At 36.2% G+C, this 13,785-nt stretch overlaps 1 protein-coding gene across 1 annotated transcript in view; it reads right to left on the reverse strand.

The window, feature by feature from the left end:
* LOC101427048 (phosphatidylinositol 3,4,5-trisphosphate 3-phosphatase TPTE2-like) overlaps nucleotides 1–9,974 on the reverse strand; it is a 109,610-nt gene extending 99,636 nt beyond the window's left edge. Inside the window, exons 1-7 of the mRNA XM_058276680.2 lie at nucleotides 9,784–9,974; nucleotides 9,486–9,536; nucleotides 7,298–7,459; nucleotides 4,698–4,814; nucleotides 3,388–3,487; nucleotides 3,191–3,254; nucleotides 2,191–2,255 (exon numbers count right to left, since the gene is read on the reverse strand). Of these exons, the coding sequence (XP_058132663.2) occupies nucleotides 2,191–2,255; nucleotides 3,191–3,254; nucleotides 3,388–3,487; nucleotides 4,698–4,814; nucleotides 7,298–7,459; nucleotides 9,486–9,536; nucleotides 9,784–9,974 (750 nt within the window). The remainder of the gene's footprint in view (nucleotides 1–2,190; nucleotides 2,256–3,190; nucleotides 3,255–3,387; nucleotides 3,488–4,697; nucleotides 4,815–7,297; nucleotides 7,460–9,485; nucleotides 9,537–9,783) is intronic.
* Nucleotides 9,975–13,785: the final 3,811 nt, after the last annotated feature.

Consider the following 13,785-nt stretch of genomic DNA (forward strand, 5'->3'; position numbering starts at 1 on the left):
TACAGACCCAGAACCCTTTGAATAACAGGAAGGCCAGGTTCCCTTGGGGAAGGATCCTGCCAAAAACTTATACTGTTAATCTTTCTCTCAGCTTTCCTAAAGAGACCCATGTTTTTTTACCAGGGTAACTGTGCATGGGAAAAAGGAAATGATCAGACATTTTGGGGATTATGAGACACTTGCTCAGAAGTAACAATTCCTGGAGACCCAAAACATCACTGTAATCTAACAGTCAGAGTAGATGCTTATGGAGGGCAGGTGATCTATGGAGTTTTACCTCAGGTACATCTCACAGTGGGTCCAGTGGGTCCCCAGACCCATTCTGTGGTTTTTATCCCAGTTCCAGAATGCATAATTGGAATAGACATACTCAGCAACTGGCAGAATACCCACATTGGTTCCCTGATCTGTGGAGTGAGGGCTATTCAGCTGTTAAAAACTAACTACTGGCAGCATCTCACAGAATTCGTTAATTTTTTAAAACATAATTTTTTATTTTTAAAAGATACATAGATCACACAAAATGTTACATTAAAAATAGATTTAAAAAATAAAATCTATTAAAATAAAAAAATTAAATAAATAAAATCTATTAAAATAAAAAAATATATAGGAGGTTCCCATATATCCCCATCCCCTAACCGGCTCCTCCCATACCAACAACCTCCCCCATCAATTGTGGCACACTCATCACACTCGGTGAACACATTTTGGGGCACTGCTGCACTATATAGATAATAGTTTACCCCATAGTTCACACTCTCCCCCAGTACATTCAGTGGGTTATGGCAGGATATATAATGTCTTGCATCTGGCCCTGCAATATCATTCAGGACAACTCTAAGTCCCCAAAATGCCCCCATATCATTCCACCCTTACCCTCTCCTTGCCTTCAGCAATTCCTGTGGCCAGTCTCCATATCAAGGATATAATTTCTTCCATTGCTAGAGTCACAATAATTCTAAAGTAGAATACCAGTAAGTTCACTCTAATCCATATTTTATTCCTCCATCCTGAGGACACTGGGGTGGCAATCAATGTCCACTCAACCTCTCAATTGAGAGGGTCCTTCACAGAATTTATTTTGAGCATAAAAATGCAGTCACAAAAGATGTACTATAGGGTTCCACTTATGCAAAATTCAAGAAAAAGTAAATCTAATCTATGGTGACAGAAATCAGAATAGAAGTTACCTCTGGTGTATTGGCACACTAAATGGAAAGGAACATGAGGCAAACTTCTGGGGTGCAAAAAATACCCTATACCTTGATAAGAGTTGCTGGTTACATAGTTATAAACATAGATAAAATTTCATCAAGATATAGATTTAAGAATGGTACAATATAGCTATATCAGTAGAAAATATATACTCTACACATAGGGAGACATACGTATATATGCAAACTTCTTTAAAAAGCAATGACTTTTAGCTGGAAATTTCATGAGAAACAACATTATATGTTTGAAATTAATTTATTTAGTCTTCCATGGAACCTAAAGCAGTATGCCTCCATTTTAATTTAGGATCCCACACTAAGAATACACATTTCAGTTATTGCATTGCCATCCATCTCTCCTACGTCAGACTACAAAAATGTGGCCACAATTCTTTGCAATTTCTCCCATCAAGAGATGAAGTCTCCTTTCCACTCTTTGAATCCACTCCTTATAATTTGCTTTGTCCAACAGAATGAGGCAGAACCCATGTTCCATTAGCTTTGACCATGGGTCTTAAGTGGCTTTGCATTCTTTCGCTTGCTGCACTCCTGAGACCTTGCCATTGTCAGCAAGCCCAGGCTAGCCTTGTGGAGAATGACAGACCACATGGAGTCATCTCAACCAAGGCATTTTAGATTACCCAGTCCTCAGATGACCTGTAGCTGTCCACAGACACTTGAGTAAGATTAGCCAACCCTGGCCCTGATCTGCAGAACCATCCAGTTAATTCCAACTCACATTCACTAACCACAGTATCATGTATTTTAAAACAATGGTAGTTATTATAAGCCACTAAATTTTGGGTTGTTTGTAACATGTCAAAATTAACTGATATCAACCCATTATAACTTTTTACCTGAAAGAGTACATTTTTAGAAGAACACTTCATTTCTGTGTCAATATTAAACTTAGACTCTATAGTCTATGTTTATTGAAAAACATAATGAGTATTTCTTAGGCAAATTTGCTTACCTTAATGGGATTTCTATAGAAAGACTGCTTTCCAGAAGAAGGAAATGACATGGCAATAATACGCCCTGGAATCCAAAATAGTCATTATTACAAATGTCATTACACTTGTAAAACAATACAAGGAAACTAATTTACAAATAATCAGATTCCTTTTTCATAGAGAACTTTCAGGATTGAAAATGACAGAAAAAAGCTAGCACTCAGGATAATCAAAATAATATATTAAGTTATACAATATCCATTAAGCTTGTATTTTATTCCCAAAGCTCAGTTGCATATTCCAGCAATATGTAACAGATTTAAGTTGAACTCAGCCTGGAGCTCCCCTCTTCCACTGTAGTTGGAATTTGTTTCCTATCTTAAACAATGGAGAAAAATGAGAGGTCTGGTGCCAGTGATGGTGGGATCTCCCAGGGTACTTTCTAGCTCTCTTGCCTCAGAAAACCTATAAAGCAGTGACCTCATTCTTCGGGGTTCTAAGAACAGAGAAGGTCTCTCTGGGATCCCTTGAACTTGGGATAACTACTAGAGCTCAAATTCGAAACCAAACTCAAAAAGAGTCATAGCCATTCAACTTCCTGTATTTCAACTAAGTATTCCTGATTTAAGGTGATTGTGGAGATTTTCCATTGCCAGGGATAACCTACAAATATGCCATACACCACAGTGCGTATGTTATTTAATTTATGGAGAGACTTTGCCACAATTCTTTTAAGCATCCATTTTTACAAAACTGATTTAGTAAAAGCATGTCACTAGTGGTTAAATATTAAATATAATAACTTTCAACAGTGCATAAGGTAGAATAGATGGTATGCCTTTTCCAAAACATCTAGGTAAAATACTTGGGAGGGAAACAATAATGTAACGTCTTCATGGCTAAGTAACACTTTAAAAGAAGATGGCTAGAAAAGGCAAGAACAAAATAAAAATATAATTACTCACACACAAGAAAAATGTGAGGCTAATGTGAATAAACCAATAGTTAAACTGCACAAACCAGTAATATAGGTGAGATCCAGGTCAAATCCATCCTTTTTGTATCGTCGTTTGTTTCCAGACACCTGAAAGTTTAAAACAATCAATTTGTAAAATATAAATGAACAAAAAAAGAACATTATATATATAGCTACAATCCTTGCCAGTATTTCCCCAAACATCCACCTTTCTCTGAATCATAGAGTTTTTTCCACTTACCATTCTTCTGGTCAGTGTTTCCAGATGTTTTTTTTGATATGCCAGATGAAAAATTCTTATCAGAATGATAAGTCGTAGAGATCTAAAGAAAACTGTCAATCTGACAATAAATTAAAAAGATGCATTTTTGTTTCAGAAACAGAATTTTGTCATCATGGGCTAAATTGAAACAGTGGTTCTCAATCAGGGGCAATTCTTTCACTGACTTAACCACCCCGTAACTCAGGGGTTACTTTGCAAAGTCTGGAAACATTTTTGGTTGTCATAACTTGGTGGGATACTGCTAACACCTTACAATGAATAGGACAGTCCTCTATAACAAAGAATTATCTGGCCCAAATGTCTATAGTGTGAAAGATGAGAAACTCCTATCTAGATGAAACACAGTAAGAGAGACTCTTAGAATTTATGATTTTAAACTCTGGGGTTTAAGACTATTGTCAATCTTTTCTCCATCAAAACAAACTGAGGTTATAATTCCCCCTTGGAATTCCCATCAGAAGTAGAGGTTTGCTGCAGTTGCTACACACATAACAAAGGGAGCAAATTGAGATACTTCCCAAGTGTGCTAGTGGTGCCTCTCCTACCATCAGAGACACCATTGAAGAGAGCTGATGGTTTAGATGAGTGCTTCTCTCACTTAAGTGTGCAAAAATCACCTGTTAAAGCTTGTTAAATCAGATTGCTGGGCTCACCCTCAGATTCTGGTTTGGTTGGTTTTGGGGAGGCCTGAGGTGTTATATTTCTAGCAAGCCCCAGATGAAGCTGAGGTTGCTGGTTAGATTCCAAAGGCCTATCATATGAGGGCACATTTAACCTCTAAACTGCTGTCCATGCCACCTCCTTGTTCTCGGTCATGCTTGCTCTCCTCTTCAGAGGATCATCAATGGAGTCACTCAAATTTTGCATATGCTTAAACTAATACTCTTTTGGTTATTGAAAAAAGTAGGAATTATAGGTAAAATATCATGTATCAGGATTTCAAGGTTGAAGCACAGTGGGAATTTAATGAATATCTCCAACTACAGAGAAGTATAAGAGGCAAAGTCCCCAGTGACTTCTTGCTCAATCATCTTCATTCAACCAAAGGCACTTAATGAGTATACCCCTCACTAGTCTCTAAACTCCATCATCTTATAGTTTCAAAGGATGTGGAAATTTATCTAACCATTTTGTTTTCAAGCAGCTTATTTGGTGCAGAACTGGTACATTCAGAGTTTTAAAGGATTATATAGAATGAAAAGTTATGGAAAATTAAAAGAAAACAACAACCACGAACAACTTTAAAAGAGGGAATTATATGTTCTTACCTGGGGATATTACTAAGCTTCCTAAAGTCATAATAAACATAAATTATATTAACCATCAGGGTTACCATAATAATGATAGCATCACAGGTATTGAGTACGTCAGAAAAATAATGTATGCTGTAATATAAAACAAAGCATATAAGTTTATCCACAACCACTAAAAAAGTAGGAATATTTTAGAGACACAAATTATTTAACTCATCCCTATTAAGAATTTTTTTTAAAAGAATTCTACTTTAATGGATCATTTAAAATGCATTTACTTGGGAAAATGCATTTTAAATAATCCATAAGGGAAAAGAAAAATAAAGGAAAAATATAACTTAAAGTTTTCAAAAAGTCTATTTTATATTCATTATTGTTTATGTATGTATAACAAAAGCATCAATATGACAACTTAAGTATGGTAAGTAAGAGATAGAACCAAATGCTTGCTGTCAAATGCTACTGTCTTCATGTAGGTGGGAGAAGAAAAGTGGGATGTTGGGTAGTACTCCTGGTCAGTGGAAGCCGATACTGGTTTAGAGCAACAAGCTGTGCAAAGTGTAAAAGAGGAACTTGTGAGGAGGGTATGGGTCCACTATTTTGGCCTACAAACTCATTGCCTAGCTTGTATTCACACTTGAAATCCAATGGGCTGGTATAGCCCCCTGTATTAGTCAGCCAAAAGGGTTCTGATGCAAAATGCTGAAATTGGTTGGTTTTTATAAAGGGTATTTATTTAGGTAAGGAGCGTTCAGATACCAACCAGGCCACAGGCCATAAAGCATAATTTACTTCCCTCACCAAAATCTATTTTCATTATGGCCACAAGATGGCTACTGATGTCTGCGAGGGTTCAGGCTTCATGGGTTCCTCCCATCCAGGGTCTTGCTTCTCTCTGGGTTCAGCATTCCTCTCTTCCCAGGGCTTGCTTTTTCTTGAGCTCAGGGTTCCTCTCTTCCTCGTGCTTGCTTTTCTTTCCTCTGTGTGCTTACTTCCTGGGGCTCCAGCTTAAGGCTGCAGTATCAAACTCCAGACATCAAAAACCCTCAACTCTGTCCTTTGCCATGCCATTTATCTGTGAGTCCCCAACCCTAATCTTAACTCAATCATGCCCAGGTACACATCAGATTACAAACATAATCCAATATCTATTTTTGGAATTCATAACCACATCAAACTGCTACACCCCCCTTGGGCAAAGCTGAACTTTCATCTACTGCACCTTTCTCTCTAGCACTGGCTCCTTGAGACAAAGGCACAGCTGCTCCAAGAAGGTCTTCCCATCCTGGGGAAGTTGTTTTGGGTTTGAGTAACTTGGTAGTAGGTAGCTGTCCTTAGCTCAAACATGAGGAATAAAATTCAGCAGACAGGAGATGAACTGCTCTCTGAGATGCTCTGGATGAGGCAAGGGTAGGACCCAAATCCTTGACTCACCCAGTGGTCCAGCTCCAAGGGCTTGGCTCATCTCCAACCACCTCCTCAGAAAGCTAGCAAGGAGAGAAAAACAGCTGCTGCCCAACAGCCAAGCCTTCCTGATGGGATGCTCATGCCTCAAATCTCTGTATCTTAACAAAAGTTAATTTTAACTGAGATAGGGTGTTGTTCATGATGTATTATCTAGTATTTAATATACTGTGACAGCTTAAAGTTTTATGGATCCCAGAAAAGATCATGTTCTTTGAACTAATCCTTTCCTGGGGGCATGGGACCCTTTGATTGCATTAGACTCAGTTAAGGGAACTTGATTACATCATTTTTATTAGATTGCTTTAGGGCCTTTGATTGGACAATGTCGGTGAGGCATGACCTAGGTTAGGTCTCCATACTCTTGCTGAAATCATATAAATGGAGACACATGGAGAAAGACAGCTGCCATTAAGCTGAGGAGACAGAGGCTGGAATAAACAGAACATGGGTGCACAAAAAGAAGCCCCTGAGTGACTAGGCCCATGGACCAGCTCAAAGCTGAAGAGATGGAGCCCTACCATGTACTTGATCACCCTCAGCTGAGGTTGCGGACAAAGTGAGCCTGGAGGAGAAGGCAGAGAGAGACCAGCAGAGCCACCACTTTGCCTTGCTTGTGGGAGGATGCCAGGTTTGCCAACAGCCATTAAGAAAGCATCTCTGATGATGCCTTGGACCCTTTTGCAGCCTCAGAATTATAACATTTTCATCTAATAAATTCCTATTGTGAAAGCCAATACATTTCTGGTATTTTGATCACAGCAGCTTCAGCAAACTAAAACATATACCATCAACAACTCTTATTTAGGATTCAACTCTTAATAAAAGTATTAATATTTAGACTTTACATACATGCTCCTCTTATCATTGTTCATACAGACAGATGGCTCCATTTAGAAACCTCTTTCAGATTTACCTATTGAAGGAAACACCTAGAATACACTATTGGAGACTGGACGAACAGTTGCAACACTGGTACTACTGAAGCCCACACTCTGAAAATTCAGGGTTTGGACTGTTGTTTCTCTGTGGATCATGCTTTCAAAGAGAATTATTTTGACAGAGGGACATTTTTGGTTAGGTTGATCTGGTAATTACTTTGGGATGCTTTGCTAAAATTTTTATGCATTTAAAAAAGTAATCATACTTACCCATCTACGAATATTCGAAGAAGAACATCCATGAGAAAAAATAAAGCTATAGCTAATGAAACTAAAGTAAATTCCACAGGAACACTTGCTTCCTTATCACTGATGAGTAGGTCTGTAATGACCAGAGACACATCCACAAATATCAGGAAAACTCCAATTATTCTAAAATAAATAAATAAATAGATAGATAGGCAGACAGACAGACAGATAGATGGTGGCTTTCATTCCTATGTTAGACTATATTTAGGACAATTATCAGATAACAAAATGTCATTATTTAAGATAAAACTGACCAGTGCTAGGAAAAACCATTTTGCTTTAGGATCTCAAAAAATTATTCTGAAAATTGACTGTGGTGATCATAGCACCACTCTGTGATGAAAATCAGAGTAACTGAGTGTACTTTTAATGGATTGAACAAAGCATGGGTCTGTATAACAAGGGATCCAGGAGTGGATGATGGACTGTGGTTAATGAGAAAATGAGTGTACACTTTGAATGGATTGTACAAAGCACAGGACTGTATAACACAGGGAATCCAGGGGTGGATGATGTACTGTAGTTAACAGGACAAACATGAGAACATTTGCTCATGATTGATAAAAAATATATATATAATGCTAATAAAGGATGTTATTAATTGGGTGAATTGTGGGGAAATACACCAAATATAAGACATGAGCTATAGTTAGTAATATTTTGATGATGCTCTTCCACAGTTTGTAACTGATGTTTCACAGCAATACAAGGTGTTGGTGGTGGGGAGATGTATAGGACCTTTATATTAATATGATGAAATGATGTATGTTTTGTAAATTCACAAATTTTATTATACACTTATTGTTTATGTAAGTATGTTCATATACAAATGATATACTTAAATAAAATTTTATTTAAAAAATATTACTCCATTTTTACCCAATAAAACTGTTTTACCCAATAAAAACTGTTGCTAGGAAAATAAAATTTATTCCCCCAAAACATTTCAAAATACATCATAATGCCCTTTTATAATAGACACACCAGGCTAATACTCCAAGATAAAACAGACAAGCTGAATAGCCATTTGAGAACTCTTCTTAAAATCTGAGAATTTAGTAAGTGGTTTTCACCAATTTTTCATAATATATCAAACTTCTGAATAATTTCTAAGAATTTAATAACTATTAAGATTTTAATAATTATTAAATATTATAGTTAATATTTATAATTATAAATATAATTATAATTAAATATTTATAATTATAAATATTATTAATCTTAATAACTATTAAGATTTTAATAATTAAAAAAAACAAGTATGACCTAACACAAGCTCATAAAAGCCACTTTGATGAATAAGACTTTTTATTGGTGGGATTTTCAACAAATATATAATTACATATTCATGGATGTTTCTAGCACAGTGATGGATATATAGAAGTAATTCAACTCCATAAATATTTACACAATTGAAGTCTAATGTAGCTCCTAAATCTTTCTTCTACATATTTTAAACACACTCTCCAAAATTGATTATACTATTTACATGATCTATAAAGATAAATTAGTCTCAAAAATACTTTCAACAATTGCAACTCAATATATTCCAAATTTAAAAGGAAAGAGGGATTATTACCAAGCGCCAACTAGCAACGCATCTGGAAAAAGATATTGACTACAAGGGGGAAATGGTAAGTACAAATGAGTTTTCATGGCTAAGAGTCTTCAAAGTGAGTCAGGAGGTCATTTCAGAGGTTATGCTTATGCATGTCTCTGAAGGACTTCGTGGACTGCTACAATAAATACTGCTTCAAATAGCAGGACTCCTAAGGGCTCTAGTGACACTAGAAGCAGGACAGACAGCTCAGGAGTTTGGCACCCTGTCAGTGGGCCTTACCTTGGAATTTATGCTCCTGTGTGACAGAGTTGGACTCAGTTGTGATTTCCCTACACATGGCTCTTCTGCCCCTTCTATTTAAACTTATAGTTAATACTAGAGTTGGTAGGTGTATGCCCAAGACTTAAATCTTTGGGCTGTCCATGTGCCGATTGGGCCCTTGTAACTCAGGAGAGTTGCAATACCTACTCTCCAATTCATGGGATTCACCCAGGACAACAAACAAGAGTTTTCCAGATTCCTTTTCATTTTAAAAAATGTAGATATTAAATGTCACATACTCAATGACATCCTTTTCTAGAGTCTTACCTGAATGAGAGTGATGAAACAATTGAATGCACCTTTCTCTTAACCTTGCCACTGCAAAAAGAAGTAGAAATCAATAAAATTCCAGTTTTCAAGTTTATCACAGATTTTCTCTAATATATATTATCAATTTAACCAAAAAACAAAGGTCTTTATAAACATAATTTTAAAAATCTTCAGAAATTATATTTTTCTTATCATGATTTTTTACCTCTTATCTGGAATGAAATATATATGAGAGAAACACGAAACTTTGACTATTTAGTAACATTTCCCTTGCCTATAGGCCCTCAATTCCAACTTTATGGTAATATTAAACTTGGTGTCATCAGCTAAAGCAACAAAGCACAGAGGCAGAGGAGGAGCAGAAGAGATCTGTGTTCCAACACAAGCGCTCCTGCTAACAAGTTGTGGGATCCTGGGAAAGTCATCAAGCCTTGGCCAGACTTCAATTTCCAAAGCAACAATATGAGCGATGTCAGCAATGGGCATCAGGCATAAACAATGCTCTTGTTCTTTAATATTCATCTCTTAAATCAAGATGCCCAGTGGCTATTACAGATTGGGGTCGGAAATGTACTTTGGAGATAAGGAATTTTAGTAAGATAAATTTCAAAGAAGAAACACCCTAGATACTGGGCCCCTTCTATTCATCAAAAGAAGAGAAGCCTATTTGGTGGACCCTCCAGTAAGGCCTCATTTTATTTGATGACTGGAGACAAAGGACAGGGCTCACCAGATGGATTTGGGGTAACAATTTCTTGCCCTGATGAAGCCTCTAACTTAGAACCTAAATCTACTTCAAATGGAATCAATCTCAAGGCAGTTCTTATAGTCTCAGACCAACTCTAGAGAGTGGAAAGAATAGATATTGACAAGAACTGGGGCACTGAGAAAATTGACCACAAGTGAATGCTGTTAGGCTAACCTGAGATGGGAATTCCTCCCCTGCCTCTAACTTCCCCATCCTCCATCTGTAATCCCCACCCCTGCCCAGGTGAGGCTACTGTAGATAGGGGAATAATTGACCAAAAGATGTGAATCATCCCCTGCAGTTGTCATCCCACACAGACTACTGGATCTGAACTTGCCTGACAAAAGTGAACACGCACACTCTGACAAAAACTTGGAGATATGCAAAGGGGTGGCTTGGGGTGGCTTTAGCCCTTCCAATCTCTTATAGTCTCCTGAAAAAAATACCCTAAGTAAATATACAACTGAGATTTAAAAAAAAAATATGTTATGTAAATATGTAATATGCAGCTTCAAGCAATGTGTACAGAGTTTGGGGGAGGACTGTAACTCAATAATTCTATATCCAGGAAAAGTACTGTTTGTATTTAGGAGTAACAGATAAGACCAATGTACAGCAATTCAAAGCATAGCAGCCATGTACCTTTCCTGAAACAATTATTCAAAGCAGTACTCAAGTCAACCAAGCATTGAAGCAAAATGAAGAACTTAAGAATAAGGAAGAAGAATTATAGAGAAAAGATGCTAAAAAATAAAATCTTAAAAACTAAGAATTTAATTCTAAATAATCATTGCTAATGTGCTTGTGGAAATGTGACAGATAAAAATGTAAATAAATGATGCTAAAGTCAAATATGCATAATATAAAATTCTCAATAATAGTATGGATTTAAAATTGCAGAATTCCTCTCAAAATCTGGAAGAAGATAAAAGTAAAATCATGTTTCATTTCTTATCTTTCCCAGATAGAAGTCCAATTTTATTCTGAATATGGATGGAGAAAACAGGTAAAATTATGTTTCTGAAACATTTAAATATAACCACTGATAGACTAAAAATAGGATTATAACTTTCATATCAGTAAAAATTAAAGGAATAACAAATCTATTAATGGCAAAATACAGAAAAATTTAAAGAAAAATATTTATAGCAAGAAAATGTTTTTGAATACAGAAAACAAAGTAAGATTTTAGCAATAAAACCTAACATGCCAGAAATTATAATAAGTACAAACATATTCCCCTCATATTAAATATTGACAAATATTCTCAAATGGGCTGAAAAACTAAATGTACTATATGTGCTATATGAGGCAAAAATTAAATTAAAATGACACAGATAGTTTGTAAAGGAATGGACAAAGGTATAAGATGCAAATGTTAAATCTCATAACATTAAAAGTTGCAATATTAAGGTCAAAGTTGGACGGCAGACTTGGCCCAGTGGTTAGGGCATCCATCTACCACATGGGAGGTCTGTGGTTCAAACCCCAGGCCTCCTTGACTCGTGTGGAGCTGGCCCACACACAGTGCTGATGCGCACAAGGAGTGCCATGCCATGCAGGGGTGTCCACCATGTAGGGGAGCCCCACTCACAAGGAGTGCACCCCATAAGGAGAGCTGCCCAGCGTGAAAGAAAGTGCAGCCTGCCCAGGAATGGTGCCACACACACAGAGAGCTGACACAACAAGATGACACAACAAAAAGAAACACAGATTCCCATGCTGCTGACAACAACAGAAGCGGACAAAGACGACACAGCAAATAGTCACAGAGAACAGACAACCGGGGGAGGGGGAGAAATAAATAAATATATTTTTTAAAAGATCAAAGTTGAATTCAAGGCAAAAACATTAACTATGACCAAGATTTATTTTATATTGATAAACAGAACCCACAAGACACTACCTAGGTCAGGTTTAACAGGATGGGTCCTATATTGGGGGCAGGTTTTATCTTTCCACTGGACACTTATTTCTCTGGTACAGTTCTGGGGGTAGGCAGGTGGCCATGACAAAGCACTAAGGGCACAGAGGGAATCCTTTGGACCTCTTGTTCTTACTCTTGGGTTCTGGCTTTATCTCTCAAACCCACAAGGCCACATTCCTATATTATAAGTAAACTCAGGTGGAAGAGGGAAGATTCAGGCTTAGAACCTGCCTCCAATCTATGTTAGCTAATTAAGATTTTCTACTGAAGTTCAGAGAGCAGATTCCAAAGTACTCAAGAGTGTCCTTTGCCTGGCTTGATCCTCAATGTATATACTTTCCTTGTACGCCACCCACAATATCGGCAGGAAGACAAGAATAAGATATGGGAGTCTCTGGCCAAATACTATCCTATTCCTAATATTTATATTAGGAATATTTATATAGAGAGAGTTATTGCATAGTGAACACATAATTTAAAGAATTTCTATGAAATATTTTTTTAATTCATTCTGTAATAAGACAGAAAAAAGTTCAATATATTCCCAAACACAAAAATTATGCAAGCTTCATTTTTTACCACAATATAGTAAAATTAGTGCAAAGAATGTTGGTCTTTCAGCTATTTAATTGCATTGTATCACTACAGAAATTAAAAACATGCCATTTTTGACACCTTAAATGGAGACATTGTTTGAAAGACAAACTATGAATGTTCACTCAAGGAAAAAAATATATAAACCAAATGGTCCTATTTCTTTTAAAGAAATTATACTTCCAATTTTAATCTTTCTGACAACAAATCGAAGCAAAGGTTGACTTCTCTGGAGAATTCAACCACATTTTTTTAAAGGAAGATATAATACCAATTCTAAAAGAGCTCTCCCAAAACAATGGAAGGGGAGGGACTACTTCCAAACAGATTTTAGTAGATCACCATTACACTGATAATAAAATCAATAGATATTACAAAACAAGAAATCAACAGCCAAAATTACTCATGGACATAGGTGTAAGAATCCTTTTAAAATATTAGCAAACTGAAGTCAGAAAAATAAAAAAAAACAAACCATCATGACCAAGTAAGGTTTGTCTCAGGGATGCAAGACTGGTTCAACATGCTAAGATCAGTGTAATTCACCATGTAATAGATTAAGGAAAAAAAACATACGATAATGTCATTATACAAAAACAATTTTTTAACAAAACTGAACATCTATTCATAATAAAAACTTTCAGCAAATGAAATATATATGAGAGATTCTAGTACTACTGTATTGCATTTTCTGATATGTAATTCCACATTTTACCTCTTACAGGTTCTAAAATGCAATGCATAAGAAGTAATGATAAATCTATGGTTTTGGACATAAAATGTATAAAGATATAATTGTAACAATACTTCAAACCAACTAGACTGAACAGACATATAGAATACTATACCCTACAGCAGCAGAATACACATTTTTTTTCTAAAACACATGGATCATTCTTCAGAATAGACCACATTTTAGGTCATAAAATAAGTGTCAATAAATGCAGCAAAATTAAAATCTTACAATGTATCTTCTCCACCACAATGATGTGAAGCTATATATCATGAACAAAGGGAAAAATGGAAAA

This window comes from Dasypus novemcinctus, chromosome 15 (genome assembly GCF_030445035.2).
Source record: "Dasypus novemcinctus isolate mDasNov1 chromosome 15, mDasNov1.1.hap2, whole genome shotgun sequence".
NCBI classification, from domain to species: domain Eukaryota; kingdom Metazoa; phylum Chordata; class Mammalia; order Cingulata; family Dasypodidae; genus Dasypus; species Dasypus novemcinctus.